This window comes from Ursus americanus, chromosome 14 (genome assembly GCF_024610735.1).
Source record: "Ursus americanus isolate L20-20 chromosome 14, mUrsAme1.1.p, whole genome shotgun sequence".
In the NCBI taxonomy this organism is placed as follows: domain Eukaryota; kingdom Metazoa; phylum Chordata; class Mammalia; order Carnivora; family Ursidae; genus Ursus; species Ursus americanus.
In genome coordinates, this window is record NC_142140.1 from 14,094,269 (window position 1) to 14,114,686 (window position 20,418).

A 20,418-nucleotide genomic window follows, 5' to 3' on the forward strand; every position below is an offset into this window, starting at 1 on the left:
AAATAACCGATGTGAAATTTTTCATTCAAAATAAATGAAATCCACAGAATACACTGTGGGTCTTAGTATTAATAAATTAGTTCTCACCAAGCCTGGGTATACTTACATCTATAATGAAGTCTTGATAGGGTTTCAATGGCTCCGAACTATCTGCTGCTTTAACTAAATCTTTCCTGTTTTTAACTATGAATATGCCAAGGTTCTTCTCTTCTTTTGAAATCTTCAACCTCAAATCCAATTTTGTGACATCATCCTGTACTTTGAATAATGAGGCCAAGAGAGTCATTGGCTTTGGTGAAAAACCATCAACATTTTTACTAACTTTGTTAAATTCTTCTAAACTTGCATTAGTAGGTAAGCCTGTAGGGACAAAAACATTTTTCACTGATTTTTATTTTTTACAGTGGATAAATTAATTCAGTAGAACACACTCATATCCTCAACCAACCACGGTTATGGGGTACAAGATGCCCTGTCACTAGAACTCACTGGTTCAATTCGATGTTCCACCTTACAGTTTAACCACTGACAAACACTGTGCTATTCCCTCCCAGAATGCCCCCCAAACCTAGGGGAGTCTGAACACATGAGCTACATCAGGAGGTCCGGAGGCAGTGCTGGTGGTGTCAGACTCAGGAGAGCTACTTACTCATGACTGCCCACTGACCTGTCACACCATCCACCCCCACCCCACCACTGCCATTCAAAACCTGTATTTGACATACCTCCAAGTTTCCTGAAGGGTGCTCCAGCACCGACCACTGCTTTCTGCATGCAACATTAATTTCTATGTAGGTCACTCTTTAAGGGCTTTACGTGTATTAACTCACTAAATCTTTCAGCCCTTCTATTAGACACATGCTATTACCTTCACACCCCTTTTTTAGATTCAGCAACTAATGATCAAGGAACTAATCCAAATCACAGTGCTGATAACTGGCAAAGCATCATTCAAACCCAGGTCTGACACCAAAGGCCACTGTGTCCCACCCTCACCCCCAAAGCTTATTTTAAAATCCTGCACTTCTCCTCTCAGTATTAGTCAAACATTTTTCCCTATGAAATTTTAAACCAGATGTTTCATTGTGAAAAACTCAAGTATTTTATAACTTGCTCTCACCTATGTAAGGAGCCACATCGAGATCATAGATGAGGTGAATCAAATGATTTACATGGTTACCAACAAGAATTTTTTTCAGTTCCACCCAAATCCTCTCTCCTGATATTCCAGCCAAGCCTTTTGCATTTTCTGCAATCGCTTCCAAAGTCTCAGAATCGTGGTCACCAGGTTTGTCTACAATTCTCCCATAAAACCTACAAAACACAATTCCCAGAGCATGTTACCTCTGTGCTGGCATATCACTAGAAAAATCTTGTTTTTCATTTTACTGGTACTATTCCATACATCTGAGACAACACAGATTTAGGTTTAAGAGGGAACTTAGACATCATCTGGCCAATTCCGTACTTTCTTTTTGTTCCCAGATGACAAAACCTGAGATCGAATAAAATTTAAATTAACAAGAATTAGAACCCTCTGCTCACTTTCATTTCCAAATCAGTGACTGAGATGTTTAGTATGAGCATCAAATGTACTTCCTGGAACTGGTACCTATCCTGGATGAATAACGCTGAACATTCTTGGAAAGCCTGGAATGCCATCAACAGCACAGTGTACAAAGCTTGCCTATGTGTGCCCATCAGTACTTTTAATGAACAGTTTCAAATAGGACTCATCTATCTGCAGACAGTGGAGTGTATTTCTAGCAATCTCAGAATTGGAAGCCTTAAAGTACACCTGTACTAACACTTATATTTTTAAAATTCAGTTAATAATGTAGATTAAATGGCAGTAACTATGGATGTCAGTCTGTGTTCTATTATTTGCAAAGAGAGACTTCTGCAAATACTCAAATTTAAAGGAACAGCATTGGGGCGCCTGGGTGGCTCAGTCAGTTAAGCATCTGCCTTCAGCTCAGGTCCTGATTGGGATCAAGCCCAGAGTCAGGCTCCCTGCTCAGTGCTCAGTGAGGAGTCTGCTTCTCCTTCTCCTCTTGTGCTCTTGCTCTCGCTCACTCTCTCTCAAATAAATAAATAAAGGAAGAACACTTAACAAAATGTGTAGACTCCATTACAGAATATTCTAAATGTGATCCCAACCAGTAAAAAATATTAGACACAAAGAACTAGCCAGTTAGAACCCTTTTTAAAAAGGATTGCAGTTTAAAAATCAAAACCATCCAAATTCGTTTCATGCTTTTAGCAAGTTCACCTAAGGGTTTCCCATGACCACCCAAAACTCTAAGCCATATGAAGGCAAAGACACTCGTTCCTCCATATTCAAAGCACTGAGCTAGCTGTTGCCCTGTGGTAAACACTCAATTATGTACGTAATGAATGATCAGTGCAGGAAATAAAAAGAAAAATGGATATTTAAAAATGACTTAAAGCTGAATTTTATAAAAGACCATCACAGAATGGAGTAAATATGTTTTGGGGGGAAAAAATATGAAGTGTCTAAGTATCTCAGAGTTAAGTCACATTTTACTAATAAGTCTATCAGAGACAGACATTTGGGATATCACCATGTTGTACTCTGACCTGCACATTTCACATGTTTGGAATTGTGCTCCGGGATAATAAAATCTGAATTAGTATTTTTTCAAAATTCTTACCGGAAATATCTTAAAATTCGAAGATAATCTTCTTGTATCCTCTGTTTAGCATGTCCAACAAACCTAACTTTCTTATTTTTTAAATCTTCATAACCACTGAAATAGTCAAATAAGGTACCATCAAAACCTATTCATTAAGAAAAAGGGGAGAGTGTTAGCGAGTAAGAACTGGAAAACAAAATTTACTTTTAAAAGCTATTACAAACAAAAAGCTCAAGAGTTACAAAGTTAAAATACAGACATGAACAGCATTCATGCATACCTACTATCGAACGGGCGACCTAATGGAATAAGAGGCTGTATTTACAACAGCAACTAAAAAGATAATATCCCAAAATGAACTAAACAAGAAGTATGCCTCAAGTATGAACTGGAGTGGAGACAAGACACCAGGCAAGCTGATTTTCAAGTTAATATGGGAGAATAAGAATAGCCAAGGTAATCTGGGAAAAAAAAATAAATAGCAAAAAGAATCTGGAAAAACTAAAATAAGCAATAAACCATAGGAAAAAAAATTTATGATCCTGGAATGGGGAAAACCTTTCAAAATATACAGTTAATCCTTGAACACAGGTTTGAACTCTATGGGTCCACTTACAGGTATATTTTTTTTTCCCTAAAGATTTTATTTATTTATTAGAGTGAGATAGCAAGAGAGAGCAAAACGGGGCTGGAGGCGGGGGAGGGCTGAGGGAGAAACAGGCTCCCCCCTGAGCAGGGAGGCCAACACAGCGCTTGATCCCAGGACCCTTGGGATCATGACCAGAGCTGAAGACAGATGCTTAACCAAGCCACCCAGGCACCCCTATTTTTTTTTTTACAGGACTATAGATGGTTTTTCTCTTATGATTTTCTTAACATTTTCTTTTCTCTAGATTGCTTGAAGAACACAGTGTATAATACATAGAACAAAGTTTGTGTTAATCGATTGTTTCTGTTATCAGTAAAGCTTCCTACCAATAGGCTATTAGTAATTAAGTATGGGTGGAGGAGTCAAAAATTAATATGCAGATTTTAGATTGGATGGGGGTTTACCACGGAAACTAAACACACACACAGACACAATACCAGAGCCCCAAAAGAAATAATTCAACCACCTAAAAATCAGATATGCCTGCATGACAAGAACCACCATAATGAAAAGCGTAAGATACCTGACATACTGAGAAAAATACATATAAGTCAATATACCTCATTTCCATAATATACAAAAAGCTCTTATAAACAAAAATACCATATATAAATAGAAGAATTATCTAAAAATATCCTAAGGAACCATAAAAAACCTTTAAAATTGAATATTTTTTGGAGCACCTGCGTGGCTCAGTGGGTTAAGCTCAGGTCATGATCTCGGGGTTGTGAAATCGAGCCCCAAGTGGGGCTCTGCACTTGGCTCAGAGTCTGCTTAAGATTCTCTCTCTCCCCCTCTACACACCATTCAACCATCCAAATAGGGAGTCAGTGATCCTGAGAGATACTTTATTTGTGCTCTCCCAGAAGAGAAGCACTGCCACTACTTCTGAAAAACAACTACTTCTCAATTTAGTTCTGTTTGAACTTTAATGCGCTTTTGATATCCTAAATGCAAAACACTGGCAAGCTCAGGCTTGACACTTCCCAAATGATTTATATGGTGTTTTGACACGTACAGCAATTTTAAAAGGTTCCAAGTTCAAATAAATCACAGAAAATGGGGAGGGGGAAGGAAATAAATAGGCAAAAATATGATTACAAAGTAGCAAATGCATTTGGTATATCTGTCTCTTAATGAAGACACAGGACTCCCCCTGGTGAGCATGGAAGTACTCGTCCTTTTCAATAAATCAAAATTTGGAGGAAAGAAGAAAAAGAAAAAAAAAAAAGGATAAGACAAGAGCAAAGCTTGAGAAGCACAGTAACCAGAAATGCCAGAACTTGGAATGCTTTATCCAGCAAGGCTTGAAAAAAGCCTGGGCAGAAAAATGGGTCGAAAGTAAAAACAAGTGAGAATATCCCATCAGTGTGCACTTGTTTTTGCTCTGAATAGCACTTCCAAAATATGGTGCATAAAAATAAGAAATAAAGTTGAGCTGCTAAGAATAATGTAGTGGTTAAGAATGTGACCTCCAGAGCCAGGATGCTTAAATTGGAATCCTAATTCGGCTATCTACCAGCTGCATGACTTTAAGCAAATTACTGTGGGGTTAAACAGCAGTATCTGCGTCACAGGGATGCTGGGAAGATTAAATTTCTGTGATGTGCTTAGAACAGTGCCTGGCACACTGTAAAGGCTCAGCAAATGTTAGAAAAGAGTAGTACCAGTAAGAATAGCTTTTATTTCTATAACATAGTATACCGAAAAGGAATATCAGCTTCTCTTGTTTGGTTAGGTATGCTTAGAAGAAGCCAGTTACAAAGTTTATACATTGCACTAGTTGGGGCAGTTTACCCTAAGTCAGAATGAGCTAAGAAGAAATAAACACCTGGAGTTTGATCACATAATGGAGAGGAAACATGCCCCCGACTGGGCTCCCTCTGGTCATAAATCACCTAGGCTTTGGAAATCCGAGCTCCAATCATGACAGCCTGTGACTTGAGCTAAGCTCCTTAATATCTCAGGCTGTTTCCTCATCAAACAGATTTAATACTTAATGAAGGTTTTCTGACAGTCCAATGCGATAAAGTGTATCAAGTAACCAAGAACCTAGAGGGTGCTCTAGAAACACGTCAATGCAGCTAGCAAGAGATTCCCATCTTGGCATACAACCCCCTTCTCCATCCATGAAGCAAATCCTATTACAGGTTTTCCCCACTGTCTCCAAGCTCACTTCAGGCCACGTCGCCTTTACAAAGACCTACATTAATACCTGTTTTTTGCGAACCAAAAACCTGGAAGAGGATTTTCATTTTGATGAAATAGGAATTGCTTCCATACCTTCTACCACTTCAACTTGAAAAAGGTTACACAGCGTATTTTTGGGTAGCAAGGAACCCGTCTTCATCCTTTCACTATTACTGTTGCCACGACTAGCTTATGAAGAGTGGTTGTTTCAGGTCTCTTTTCTAATCCAAAGTCTTAAACACAAAGGGCTTGACTACAATTTAAAAGACAAAAAATAATGCTGCAATAACGTACTAACTTCATTCACCTTTTATGAGTCTCACTGGTTTCATTAACAAAAAAATCAAGTTGAGATGATAAATAGGTTTCCTCTTGCATGCCAACTCTCATTACAGGGGATTCCTAAAATGCAATGCTATGAAAGAATTTGACCTTGTGTCTAGGCACAGCAACAGAAAAGGTGCTGAGGTCATTCACAAGTGTGTGCCATGGGCACCAGAAAAGAGGAAAGAAAGGCTAGGGTGGCCGTGCACAGGAGAGTGCAGGGGAGAATGATGTGCGAATGTATGTGGGTACGTGTTTCTTACCTGAAATGTTAACCATTTTTAGATGCAATGAATAAGTAAACACTGAATGTGCCCATGTGCCAGCACTGTTCTAAAGACGTAAAATTATTAACTCCTTTAATCCTCATGACAGCCTTGCAAAGGAAGCAGATACTAGCATCCTCGTTCACAGCTAGTGCGTGAGAGTCAGAACCCAGGACTTTTGGCTCCAAAGTCGTCTTTTAACCCATATGGTACCCTGTCTCTCAGATGAAACTAATGCAATCTCTCAGGTTGGAAAACATTTCCAGGATGCAGATTCACTTGAAAAGGCAGTTTTCAGGGGCACCCGGGTGGTGCAGTCAGTTAAGCATCCAACTCTTGGTTTCAGCTCAGGTCATGACCTCTGGGTTGTGGGATCACACCCCACGTTGGGCTCCTCACCCAGAATAAGGTCAGCATGGGACAGAGGGAAAAAGAGAGAGAATATGACTCTGTTCCTCACCCCGCTCTAACAAATAAATCTTAAAAAAAAAGCCAGCTTTCAGAAAGACTGGATTAAAACATTATCTCCAGATATTACCTAAAAACATAGAATTTATAGTGAGATCTCTGCGTTCAGCATCTTTCTGCCAATCAGTTGTGAATTCTACCTCAGCATGTCTTCCGTCAGTGACAACATCAATCCGCAGTGTAGTAATTTCAAAATTTTCTTCATGAAGCTGTAATGAAATGTTTTTTTAATTAGTTGTATCACTGGATGAACTGAAAAAAATAAGTGAGTCTGGACACGTATATCTTCTTTCTTTTCAAAGTTACCTAGGACACATGTATCTTGAAACAGAAAGACACCCACAATATTCAAGCTAGATCCAAACAATATTTTTTAAAAAATAAATCCACCTTAGTTAAAAAGGATGAGTCTGACATTTAAAAAAAAAAAAAGACAACTCTAACAAATGCTGTGGCAGAGAACGGAAGAGGCCTTCACAACAGTGTATTCCAGTTCTTCATTTCAAATCAGGCTACTCTGAAATATTCTTTTTAAAAGCTCCAGTTTACAAAGAGCTAAGTATCAATTTTTAACATATAGCAGTGAGCAAAGGACTGACAGAGGAAGAAATGCAAACCATTAACAACTTCTGCAACTCCTTTACTGGTAACCATCAATGAAGTTGAAATAAAGTACTGTATATACCGTGGGAAGAGAGATGAGCTCCAGCTGGGAACAGCTGAGTAGCTTCAGGATAGATGACATGGGACCTGAGCCTTGAAAACCAAGTAGGATCTGTCCAGCACACGTGGAAAGAGCATTTCAATGAAGAGATGACCAAAGGCACAGTGAAGAGAAAGAGGGATACCTGCACAAGAAAATACTGCTGACAAATAGCATGTTAGCGTTTAGGGGCAGACAGCAAAGGGTTTTACATGCCACTGAGAAGTCTGGAATCTCTTCATTAAGAATTGAAAGCTACTAATGATCACTGTAAGTCTGTTCTAGAATTCCTCTCAATCTCATTTCTTTTCTAGAAACAAGTTAGATCTCACTATAGGGTTCTAGAACTCAAGAATTTGAAGCACAAGTTTTCTCTAAAGACAAATGGTAAGAAAACGGTTTGAAATATGGAAGACTGAAAATTGTTGTAGAAAACAGACCCCTGGAATGTCTCCCTTATCCAGGCAAAGAACCAGACATTAACTCACTAGAAAGGCTGACCTATAAATAGTCACAATTTGGGACACCAGATACAGATGATGGTGGGCATGAAGCACCACAATGAACAGAAGATGAAGTGAAAAAAATCAACATGACCCTCATTCTCTTTCCAAATTGGTTTTCCAAATGCTAATAACCAGGCTTGTTCTAACCTCAATGACACTAACGGATTCCTCTGATTTTCTCCTAATGAAAAGGCCTACCGATACGAACATCGGTGATGCCACAACTAACTGCCTGACATTTTCTACACAAAACTACAGTAAGTTCTCAAGTCACTTTACAAACACCAGAGGATCACCCAAACTTAAGGAAAGAACCAAGCCCACATTTAAGGAAAGCTAACAGGAAGGACAGAAAAAGCTCAGAGGAAAAACAGTATCAGCCTAACTATAACTGATATCCTAAGGGAGGTGAGACAGTGCATCTGAAACAAGAAGAGGAAGTTTTCAAAAGAAATATTCTAAGAAACACCACTTAAAAATTTTAAAAATAGCAAAGGTTGCAAATATAACAAAGACTGGACGATCAAGTTAAGGCAATCTCATAGAAAGTAAAATAAAGATATGAGAATATAAAATAGTAGAGGGGTGCCTGAGTGGCTCAGTTGGTTAAGTAACTGACTTTGGCTCAGGTCATGATCTCCCGGTCCGGGTCCTCGGATCTAGCGGCCTAAAGCTCCACACCCAGCAGGGTGGGGTGTGTGTGTGTGTGTGTGTGTGTGTGTGTGTGTCTGCTTCTCCCTCTCCCTCTGCTCCTCCCCCCACTGGTGCGCACGCGCGTTCAAAAAAACCTTAAATATAAAATAAAAGATAATACTAGAAGATCAGTCCCTGTGGTCCAACATCCAACATCACAGTAGATCCCAAACATGAAGACCCTGAAAAAACGGGATGGAATTATGAGAGGAATACAAACGGATGGAATTATGAGAGCAAAACAAGAGGGCCCACTAAGCGTCCCTACACAATGAATGAAAAAAACACATCCAAACCAAAGCGCACATCTTGAAATTAAACACACTAGATAAAAAGACCAGAAAAGCTTCCTAAGAAGGGGTCGGAGTGGGATCTGGTCTCAGAGGAGAAATCTGAACGAGCTCAGACTTCCCAGCGGCAGCACTGGCAGGCAGCAAACAAAGGCTTTCCATTTCTGAGTGAAAATGATGGCCGGCCTGGAATTCCACAGCCAATAAACTATCAGACCAGCGTGAAGGTAAAACAGAAATATTTGCAGACATGTAAGGCTTTTCCAGGTTTCAAACTATTAAAATGGGAGCCAAAACAAAACAAAACAAAACAGAAATCACATAGGACTCAAGAACCAGGCAGTCTGACAAGGAAGAGGCCAGGAAATTCCCAGGATCTGGTGCAGGCAAATCTCAGGATGAGGAATGGGGAGCCAGCCCACAGCACGCTGAGAAGAGAGAAGGCACCACGTGAAGTGGCTCAGAACAAGGGAACTGAAACTTGATGGATTTCATCTACTAAGAGGAACTTTACAGAGCACAGGAGCGAATGAGTGGCACACAGAAAGCTACATAAAAGAAAAATGCTGTCAACTGCAGGGAAATCCAAAATCACCCAAGAAAGAGACGCAGTCACGGTACACTTCACAGTCCAGCTGTAAACAATACAGTCCTAAATGAAAACACTGAACATGAATTCAACCAAACACGGTGGTCCAAGCACAGGGCGAGGATGAGGGAGAGGGAGCTGCGCGCCCTGTGGTACGAAGCCGCCGCTCTCCCGGGGAGCAGGTCAGCACGCAACACCTCACACCTGGGAAATTTGAAACAAAGACAAACACTGTGGCATAGAAAGGACTTTTTCAGAAATGTGGGGCTAACAGGTAAGCACCACAAAAACTAACTGAAAGTGGCTGTAGCAAAGGTGGATGCAGGGTGTAAGAGGGAGAGAGAGATGGACATATTTTTACTAGTTTTTCGTCACTTCCTTTTTAAAACTACTAAAAACACACAGAAATTTTAAAAATTACAAAAAAGACAATGTAATTGCTGTCAAACCTTTCACTCACCCTGGCAGTAATTGTTCCATGCTTTTCTCCTTTGTTGTTTATCATACGAATACCCGCAGACTGAAACATGTCCTTCATTTGGGCAGGGGTAGCAGTGGTAGCAAAATCCACATCTTGGGGCTTTATTCCATTTAATAAATCCCTCACTGCTCCTCCTGCTATTCTTAATTCATGATTTTCTTTGACAAATAATTCTGAGAGGAGAAAGAATATTTTTTACTTCAATTTATTTAAGAATTACAAAAGTACAAAATTTTTCTAATCTATTAGGGACAGCAAAAATTATTTAACTGTGCCTTTTCATATAAAAATTCGAACAAGCCCACAGAAATGAAGTGACTTACAACTTTGAGATCAGGGAATTTGCAGATTTTTTTCTTGGCAGACTCGGAAGATAATTCAGAATTCCACAATCCCCCAAGGTCACCGATACACTTTTGAATGATACCCAAAAAGTTAACAATTCTGCTTTTTCTCCAAGTTTATGTGCATATTTCAGAAATGTGAGGTTTCTTAGACACATTTCTCTTTGTGTACTGATGCTGAGGTTATATGTTCGTGCATGAAACTATGAAACCGTCAAACAACATTAGTCTATCACCCCAGGTATGATAATGTTATAGCTACGAATCCATCAAGAAATACTCTGCACACAGTGTTTATTTCTGCTCCTCTCTGTGCTCTAGAAAAGCCATAGGAACACTCAAACTACTGTGAGGGCCTCAGTCCAGGAGACCCAGAGCAGACTCCTCTAGGTACAAGATGAGACAAAGTCCATTGTTAATTACTCCTGACCGAAGGATATCATATAATGACATCCAGGAACTGGTCTTATACAACCCCCTGAGCCTTGGTATAGCCACAAACTGGCCTGGCACCCACAATCGGGCCCTGGTGTTCTCCTGTTGAACATAAACAATGTCAGAGAACATCCACATCAGACAAGTCCACTCGATGACCATGACGGATAGGTTAAAATAAGACAACTAGTAAGGGCTGTCTGAACACAGAAGACATGAACACCGTCAAAGACCACCTTACGACTGTATGTATGACTTCTCCTTATTTACCCACTGGTTAACTGAGCATAGCGCTGTGTTCTCACCTTCTTACCCAGAAGGTGGGAGAGCAGAGAGCTGTTTTCTCACCTTCTAGGTAAGAATTAAGACACCCATCACAGATTTATTCTTGCTTCCTGAGACCACCTAACCCACAGGAAAACTGTACTTCTTATACCTGCCTCGAAACATGATACAAGCTCAAATCCTACAAGAAGTCTTTTCTAAAAACCCTTGGCTGAGATACTCCAAGGTTCTCCATCGCCAGTGTTCTCCCTCACTGCAAGGAGTAACAACTCACCTGGTCTCTGGCTGGAGGGCACTGACCTAAATACATTGGAGTTCTGGCATCCCTAATCACAAGCCAGTATGTTAACCTCCAACCCTACCCTAAATCCGTGCTTGCTCATTCTCTTTCTCTACCCTTCTTCCTAAACCTTCAGCCCAACTCTCTGGAGACTACCTAAAGTGGTCTGCTACAAAGTAACAAATGCTCCCTTCCCTCTACCTTCTGGCCTTAAATTTTTAGCTGTCCCAGACCACCCTAAGTCCTTTCCAAGAGTATGTGTTCATCTTCCTTTCACTCCACATTTCTAATCAAGTTCTACTGACTATATGTCCCTATATGTTTCTTCATATCTCTTAAAATAAAATATAAAAACCATGTATGGTAGTTAAAAAAAAAAAAAAAAAACCCATCTATGCTAGTCCAGTTTTCATGGGATTTATAGAGGTCCATGACCCAAAAGTTAAGGACTGCCAAACTATTTCTAGACTCTATCCTCATTTCTCCCTAGTTCAGGGCCACTTCATCTCCTTCCTGAATAAGAGTGCTACATCAGCCCTCTTAAATCCAGCTTCCACCATCTAGACAAAGGGCTCTAAATCACTCGCTTGATTAGGCTATGCCATTGTTCCTCTGACTACTCCCAGCACAATATCCACATTTCTGCAGTACATTATACAAGGGCCTCCTGACCCATTTGTCTCTTCTCTCACTAATCTCTGCATCGCGCTTTACACTCAAAACACTCTGGAAAACAGTGTGGAGGTCCCTTAAAAAGTTAAAAATTGAGCTACCCTATGATCCAGCCATTGCACTACTGGGTATTTACCCCAAAGATACAGACGTAGTGAAGAGAAGGGCCATATGCACCCCAATGTTCATAGCAGCAATGTCCACAATAGCTAAATCGTGGAAGGAGCCGAGATGCCCTTCAACAGATGACTGGATTAAGAAGTTGTGGTCCATATATACAATGGAATATTACTCAGCTATCAGAAAGAACGAGTTCTCAACATTTGCTACAACATGGACGGCACTGGAGGAGATAATGCTAAGTGAAATAAGTCAAGCAGAGAAAGACAATTATCATATGATTTCTCTCATCTATGGAACATAAGAACTAGGATGATCGGTAGGAGAAGAAAGGGATAAAGAAAGGGGGGGTTGGGGCGCCTGGGTAGCGCAGTCGTTAAAGCGTCTGCCTTCGGCTCAGGGCGTGATCTCAGCGTATCGGGATCGAGTCGCACATCGGGCTCCTCTGCTATGAGCCTGCTTCTTCCTCTCCCACTCCCCCTGCTGTGTTCCCTCTCTCGCTGGCTGTCTCTCTGTCACATAAATAAATAAAATCTAAAAAAAAAAAAAAAAAAAAAAGAAAGGGGGGGTAATCAGAAGGCGGAATGAAGCATGAGAGACTATGGACTCTGAGAAACAAACTGAGGGCTTCAGAGGGGAGGGGGTGGGGGAATGGGATAGACTGGTGATGGGTAGTAAGGAGGGCACGTATTGCATGGTGCACTGGGTGTTATACGCAACTAATGAATCATCGAGCTTTGCATCAAAAACCAGAGATGTACTGTATGGTGACTAACATAATAAAAAAATATATAAAAAAGAAAAAAAAAACCACTCCTTTGTTTGCACAGGTCACTTCACCCAAACACCTTCCCAACTTCCCTAGCTGAGCAGCTGGCCTTGAAATGTCTTGGTGCACAACCCACACCAGAGAGACATTTTGCATGTCAGTCACTCAAACCAAACTTTCAGGAAATACTGTTACTCCATACCGTGCAATCTCATCTGTTCTACCCTCTTTTCCTCTGTTTTCCAATGCTGGTCATGACCACTAAATTAACTTTATGGTCTACTAGTGGGTTGCTACCCACAAGCAGAAAAACACTGATCTAGCTCATCCTTATTCATCTTTTGTGATTCAGTTTAGGAAGCCTCTCCTGATGACAGAGCTAAATCAATTTCTTCTAAGCTACTAGAGGAGCTTTATTTTTTATGCATACTAATTATATTAAAATTACCTGTTCATTCTCAGGGTAGAATACCTACCTTACTCATCTTTACACCACTGTGGCTCACAACTGAACCTAATTGTGATATCCCGGCTTCAAAAAAATTTAAAAAATAAACCAGAGTGACTTCATTGGAAACTGCATTTTTTTAAAGGTTTTCTTCCTTCAATACAGTAAGAAACTATTTTGAAATGCAAAAAATGAGTTTTACTTTCACTTGAACCTACTTTAAGAGGATGAAGAAGGTCAAGACTGAATACAAGATAACCTCTATTTTAAGATTCTCATGCTAGCGCAACTAAAATAAAATTTTAAGTTCAAAGTCACCTAATAAATTTTTTTTTTTTTAAAGATTTTATTTATTTATTCAACAGAGATAGAGACAGCCAGCGAGAGAGGGAACACAAGCAGGGGGAGTGGGCGAGGAAGAAGCAGGCTCACAGCGGAAGAGCCTGATGTGGGGCTCGATCCCGGATCGCCGGGATCACGCCCTGAGCTGAAGGCAGACGCTTAACCGCTGTGCCACCCAGGCGCCCCAAAAGTCACCTAATAAATTAACTGCATTACAGAGAGAGATCCAGAATTCAAAGTAATCTTTGTTTTTGTTTTTTAAATATTTTATTTATTTATTTATTTGACAGAGAGAGACAGTGAGAGAGGGAACACAAACAAGGGGAGTGTGAGAGGGGGAAGCAGGCTTCCTGCAGAGCAGGGAGCCCGATGCGGGGCCCGATCCCAGGACCCTGGGATCATGACCTGAGCCAAAGGCAGACACTTAACAGCTGAGCCACCCAGGCGCCCCAAGAATTCAAAGTACTCTATTCATCACTTTGATAGTATTTCCAAAAAACTCACAATTCTGACATTATAATACAACTGAGAAAGGCGTACTAAGGCTTATGTATGTGCCTATGTGGAACATTCATAAAAAAATGCAATGATTGTATGCTGACCTAAAAGAGTAAGGATTATCAAGCTTAGACACTCTTTTTCCTTGATTACTAGTATCTTCACATTCACAGAAATCCACATTCTAATGAATTTTTTTTTTTTAAGATTTTATTTATTTATTTGACAGAGACAGCCAGCGAGAGAGGGAACACAAGCAGGGGGAGTGGGAGAGGAAGAAGCAGGCTTCCAGCGGAGGAGCCTGATGTGGGGCTCGATCCCACAACACCGGAATCACGCCCTGAGCCGAAGGCAGACGCTTAACGACTGCACTACCCAGGCGCCCCCACATTCTAATGAATTTTTTAAACTACATACTCAGAAAATAATACCTAATGCAACAAAATTTAATTGTAAATTTAAGCCTGAGACTCAAGAAATACATAATCTCACCATTCCAAAGCTATTAGTCTGCTTCAACTGCCACATCTGATAATAAGCTATTTTTAATTATTATTGTTAGCAATCCAAAGGACCATGACATTATAGGACAGAAAACTTTTATGATTGTCTATTTTTTAATTTTAATTTTCAATCAAATGTTCATTAACTTCTTCTGTTTACAATTTTGAATTTTAAGTTCTGGAGGCAGGGGGTACAGAAAGTAAAACTAAAATGGGAAGACCATGTCATGACTATTACTACCAAAAAACAAACGATCTGTTCTTCAGTGTTTCCAGGAGCTCCCAAACTTGAAGAGTGATCAGGTGTTCCCACTGTCCCAAAAGTTACTATGATGGCTTTATGACAGCACATACCAAAGCAGTTAAAAGCTAACCACTGACTGCTAATACCCAGCATTTCTTTTCTTTTTTTTTTTTTTTAAGATTTTATTTATTTATTTGACAGAGATAGAGACAGCCAGCGAGAGAGGGAACACAAGCAGGGGGAGTGGGAGAGGAAGAAGCAGGCTCATAGCGGAGGAGCCTGATGTGGGGCTCGATCTCATAACGCCGGGATCACGCCCTGAGCCGAGGGCAGACGCTTAACCGCTGTGCCACCCAGGCGCCCCAATACCCAGCATTTCTTATGAACCACAGCCAAGAGGCCAAAGAAGCCCTAACTTAGGAAAAAAAAAATCAATGTTTGGACTTCAGTCTCAGGTACAGAATGAAGAAAAATTCTCATCTGCCCCTAGCATGCCTCTACAATGTTATCCTCAAGCAAAACGAAAAATAAATCACATGAAATAAACTGACAAATTGTAAAATCCTATACAGTGTACAGATAATCCACTATCCTAGCTTCCCTAAGTCTTGCATACTGGAAACTAATTTTACATGTGGCAAAGCAGCTATTAAGATTTAAGAACCGGTACAGTATTCAACGGCACAGTATCACCATACGATAGCCATCATGTGTGTGTGTGTCACCATACGATAGCCATCATGTGTGTGTGTGTCAATAGCCATCGTGTGTGTGTGTGTCACCATACGATAGCCATCGTGTGTGTGTGTCAATAGCCATCATGTGTGTGTGTGTCACCATACAATAGCCATCATGTGTGCGTGTCAATAGCCATCGTGTTTGTGTGTGCGTCAATAGCCACCATCTGTATATGTTTCTGCATTGTTTTCATGCAGAACATCGTATTTTACTAGAACACACAGGTCTTTAGAAAGTAGCAAAAACCAAATAAAACCAATTATTTGATTTTCTAACTGATGAGCTTTGCACTAAAAGATGCCATTCCTGCCATTTCCACTCTACCCTAAAAAAGTCAACTTTCAAATACATCCAAGCTACCACTTGGCAGGCTTTAGAGGACAAGACGCTGGGGGTAAACAGACCTGTATCTTCCCACCGTCTTGAGTTTCTAAATCCGTAGGATTTCACCTCTCAAGGTGGAGACAATTCAACTCTTGAGGTAAGGGTTAGTAAGCCAAATGAAATTGTTAAAATATAAGATGTTCAAGAACCTATAGCAATCAATATCCACAGCCTTGTTTCCAAAAGAAAAATGCAGAAGGACCTGAAAGAGGCCACTAAGAGTTAATTACCTACATCCAAGCATTTGGCACCTTTCTTCCAAGAGGCCTCCTGCAACTGAAGATGGGAAGATTAGGAGCTGGGAAAGGCATATAAAGAAAGAACAAGCTTGAATTCAACTCAGATTTGGAGCTTCTAAACTTGTGCTGTTCAAACAGCAGGCATATGTGGTTACCGAACTGAGCACTTGAAATATGGGGAGTCTGAATTAAGATGGTTGGGATGTGCTAACCACCAGATTTCAAGGACTTGCAAGGAAGGATATGGAATACCGCATTAATAATTTTTACATAAATTTTATATTAACATGATGGTATCTTAAATACAGTTGATAAAATGAAATGCTATACTAAAATAATTATTAAAAATTAATTTCACCCATTTCTTTTTACCTTTACTGTGGTTACTAGAAAAGCATACATTGCACATGTGACTGATCTCTCTATTGGACTGGAGTTTCTAGCATTTTTCACGGTAATTACAACTCAGAGTGAAGTATCAGCTTTAAACCTTCCACTTCAAGACCACATGAAGAATCTATATGAATCAACAAGTTCTGGACCACTAACCTCTGACATGTATCTAAAAAATTATCTAAATTCAAGAACAGAAAAGTAGCTCTGGGAATAAACTAACACAAGGAAAGCCGTTTTAATGCCATGGTTCCTCTACCTTTTGCGCATCAGAATTAATGGAGTAGAGTTCTTACAAAAATTTATAGATGCCCATCCTCCCCAGAGATTCCAGTTCAGTAGGTCAGGGTGGGATCCCAGCACTTGGGTATCTTAAAAGCTCCCCAAGTGAATCTAATGGACGGCCAGGGTTGCATGCCACTACACAGGTCATGCTTCTACACACACATAAGGGCCACTAAAATACCACAGGCTTTGAAATGCAGCTATGTGGCTGCTTCAGCAACAGCATAGCTGATACTGAGGACCAATGTAAGGAATGAGAAGACTGGGGCAAGCAACATGAAGCTGCTGTAATCAGGGACTTAGCTCGAGTCATTTTCTATGCCCCTTCCAGGTAAGTTCTGCATGTGCACAAACAGAGGGGACTCCTATTTCCTCCTACCTTCAGTTCACTCAGAAAGCACTCATGACTAGGGAGGAAATATAGCTTGGTGGTCACAAGCTAGGTACTGGAAGCAGACTACACAAGTTCAAAATTCAGCTCTTCAGTTATTATAAAAATGTTGGCACATTCCTAAGCCTCTTTCCTCATCCACAAAACAAGAAAAAAAAATGTATCTACTCATTAAGTTAGTAGGCCCAATTCTGTAATCTATCCATAAAGTAGTTAGCATAACATACAGAAAAGCCATGCTTTTTAACTGAAGTCACTACCTGAATCTTTTATGTTTGGCTATAGTTTTGGATTACCCATAGTAAACCTTTCTTCCATTAACTCAACAGAAGAAGAGAGAGAGAGAGAGAGAGAAAGAAAGAAAGAGAGAGAAAGAAAGAAAGAAGAAAGAAAAGAAAGAGAAAGAAAGAGAAAGAAAAAGAAACAAACAAAAAACCCAAACAAACCCTGAGTATTAGCTAAAAAACATTAAGCCTCCATTTCTCCATTCACATGGGCTTCCCAAGCAAGAAAGCATCCTAATCTCTCACCTGTCAGACTCTTCAATCCTGCTGTGAACAGTGACTGGAATTCTGGAGACTGCAACTTCATTGTAAATAGATACTGCTTGAAAAGACACAGCCTATTCCAACTACAGCTCAGTAACGGCCTGTGCCAGGGATTCAGGCACCTCAGCATCTGGGGGGCAAAGTCACCAACCACTACAAGACAAACATGCATGTACAATAATGAAATTAACAAGGGAAGGAAAATAAAGGGATATACTGCAACTTTATTTCACATCTGAGAGACATTCATCTCCTGTTGAGATGAAAAAACTGAAACCAGTGACAATTTGAGGGACAGTCACCTATGACTAGATCTGGGCTTGTGGCTATGCAGTTTTGTACTCCTGAAGCACTTACTGCTATAGTCGCCTTATCACATTCTACTGTTAGGATGCTCTCTGGAGAGGCGGGTGTCAGTTAAAGCTTGAGGGGAGCAGGCTGCCCAGAACAGTGGTTGCAGAAAAGGAAACTCAAAACACTCTAAGACCCGGCCTTCTCCAAAACATGGTACAGTCACATGTTTACCACTGTACTTCCCCACATGCACCTAAGATTTATGCAACAGGCGCATTTCCTAGGCACTGAAAAACATTTTCCCAAGACTTGTCTTTGCTGCCCGCTTTTTTCCTCATTCACCATTCCTTCCCGTCCTGCCGGCTCCTGAGTCCCACCCACACCGTTTTCCACGTGAAGTGGGTCTCCGGGAGGGACCAACAGGATTTCAAGTGGCCCCGACCGAAACCACTAAGGAGCCATTCCTTTCCGGGGGATGCAGGTTTCAAAAAGTGGCGCTTCCCACCAGGGGGCAAGACGACTTCTCCCCACCCAGACCACGTGGAGAAGAAAAACAGTATCCTTCCAACCCCCCCTCAAATCAGAAAAACCTGCCGAGGACCCTGGCCTAGAAGTGGCGTGTCTCGCCCCTCACACCAGGTGCCAGACCGAAAAAGCTTAGTGAGACCCTCGGGAGCCCGGCCACAAAGAACGAAAAGTGCCCGGGGAAGCCCGATGATTCAGCCTGCAGTCACTGGAACGTGGCAGGGACGCGGCCCCACGACCGGCACGTCGAGCTCTGTTCCGCAGTAGAAAGAACGCGTCTCACCGCCACAGGCTCGCACCCTCCCCCGGGGTGCCCCCACGTGCGAGGAGGCCAGCCGCCCCCAAGCCCCGCTGCCCTCCCTGCGGCGCGAACCCGCACGAACCCTGTGCGCCTGCTCACCAGCCCCACCACAGCCGTCGTCGCCACCCCACGCACTTCCGGACGGCTGACGCCATGGCGTCACCACCGCGCGTCTGTCGTCAGCGAATGGGGAAATCGCAGCTGAGCATGGGCGGAGCCCGAGTGCTCCCGCCCCCTACGACACGGCTAGAGGCGGAGCGCGGTTTTCCCGTGATTCGGAAGCCAGCGCCGCGGAGGCGGTGCTCCTGGGGACTTGGGGGCACCGCGGTCTTTTATTTCCTTTAACTACATCTCCCTCCACCTCTCTCTTGCCCTGAGGTGGTCAGATGCCCATCTGCATTGCATGCCTGTGTGATCTTGGACAAGTGTCACTCTTTTCCTTTTTAAAATGAAACTGTCGATAAAACTATTTCAGGGGGTTGCCAGGCTTTATTGTCATGTTACTTCCAAGCTAGGAGTGTTGTTATTCTTGCCTGAGACACTTCGTCAAGACCTAAGCAGAGGGTTTGAGACACACCGGTTCTAAATTTAAGCCCTCTGTTTCTTTGAAATTACTTGGCATATTTTATTTTCCCACCTGGTTTTTGTGAAGTCTTAAGGCTACTGCAGCTGCAAAGTGAAGAGCTTGGATTTGATTCAGTTCTTGGTTTTCTCCAAGGCTGAGTAAATAAAGTGGCAAAGTGAGTAGGAGTAAAGCCCTAAATCCTTAAAAGGGGACATTTCCAATTAATTTGCCAATTATCTTTTTAAAAATAATAAAATAGGGGCACCTGGGTGACTCAACAGGTTAAGCGGCTGCCGTTGGCTCAGGTCGTGACACCAGGGCCCTGCGTTGGTCGCCCTACTCAGCAGGGAGTCAGCTTGTCCGTCTGCCCCACTCCAGCTCCTGTGCTCCCTCTCTCTCTCTCTCAAATAAATATTTTAAAATAAAATCTGCTTCATGTTTTTATTAAGTATAGTGTTTTTAATAGCACTTTAATTTCCCTAAAATTTTCCTAGGAAAATTCATGTGTCATAGTATTTCTGTGGTTTCCAATGATCAGATCTCTTACCTTCAGTGCTACTCGGTATCCCATTTTGAGAGGCACAGGAACTAGTTTCCCAAGTTGCTGTTCAGAGGCCAAACATTGATTTATGTTCCTTCACGTGGCAATGAATATTTTCATATATCCTAACTAGGCTGTCCAAGAAAAAAAATACAGAGAATTCAATGTGAAAGAGCATAGCACCATAGACATACAGACATTAACAGGATAACAGAAGACATTATGGACAACTTTATGCCAACCAATCTGACACTGAAGATGAAATGGACAAATTCTTTCAAATGTACCTCAAAACTGAAACAGAACGAAATTTAAAAATCTAAATAGTCCTTTACTATTAAAGAAATTGAAGTTTGTTCAACCAACTTCAGGCCAATGGTTTTAGTGGTCAAATTTATCAACCACTTAAGAAATAACACCAATCTTGCACAATTTTTGTTCAGAAAACAGGGGAAAAC

At 41.2% G+C, this 20,418-nt stretch overlaps 1 protein-coding gene across 3 annotated transcripts in view; it reads right to left on the bottom strand.

The window, feature by feature from the left end:
• Positions 1-19,024, bottom strand: part of TRNT1 (tRNA nucleotidyl transferase 1) — a 24,389-nt gene extending 5,365 nt beyond the window's left edge. Inside the window, exons 1-7 of one of the 3 annotated variants that reach the window (XM_045808112.2) lie at positions 18,937-19,024; positions 17,717-17,887; positions 9,796-9,989; positions 6,625-6,763; positions 2,676-2,802; positions 1,121-1,314; positions 107-360 (exon numbers count right to left, since the gene is read on the bottom strand). In XM_045808112.2, the coding sequence (XP_045664068.1) occupies positions 107-360; positions 1,121-1,314; positions 2,676-2,802; positions 6,625-6,763; positions 9,796-9,989; positions 17,717-17,864 (1,056 nt within the window). In that variant the 5' untranslated portion in view covers positions 17,865-17,887; positions 18,937-19,024. Of the gene's footprint in view, positions 1-106; positions 361-1,120; positions 1,315-2,675; positions 2,803-6,624; positions 6,764-9,795; positions 9,990-17,716; positions 17,888-18,836; positions 18,856-18,936 lie in introns of those variants that run through there. The other 2 variants (XM_045808114.2, XM_045808113.2) reach the window with 2 other exon arrangements.
• Between the last annotated feature and the right edge of the window lie 1,394 nt (positions 19,025-20,418).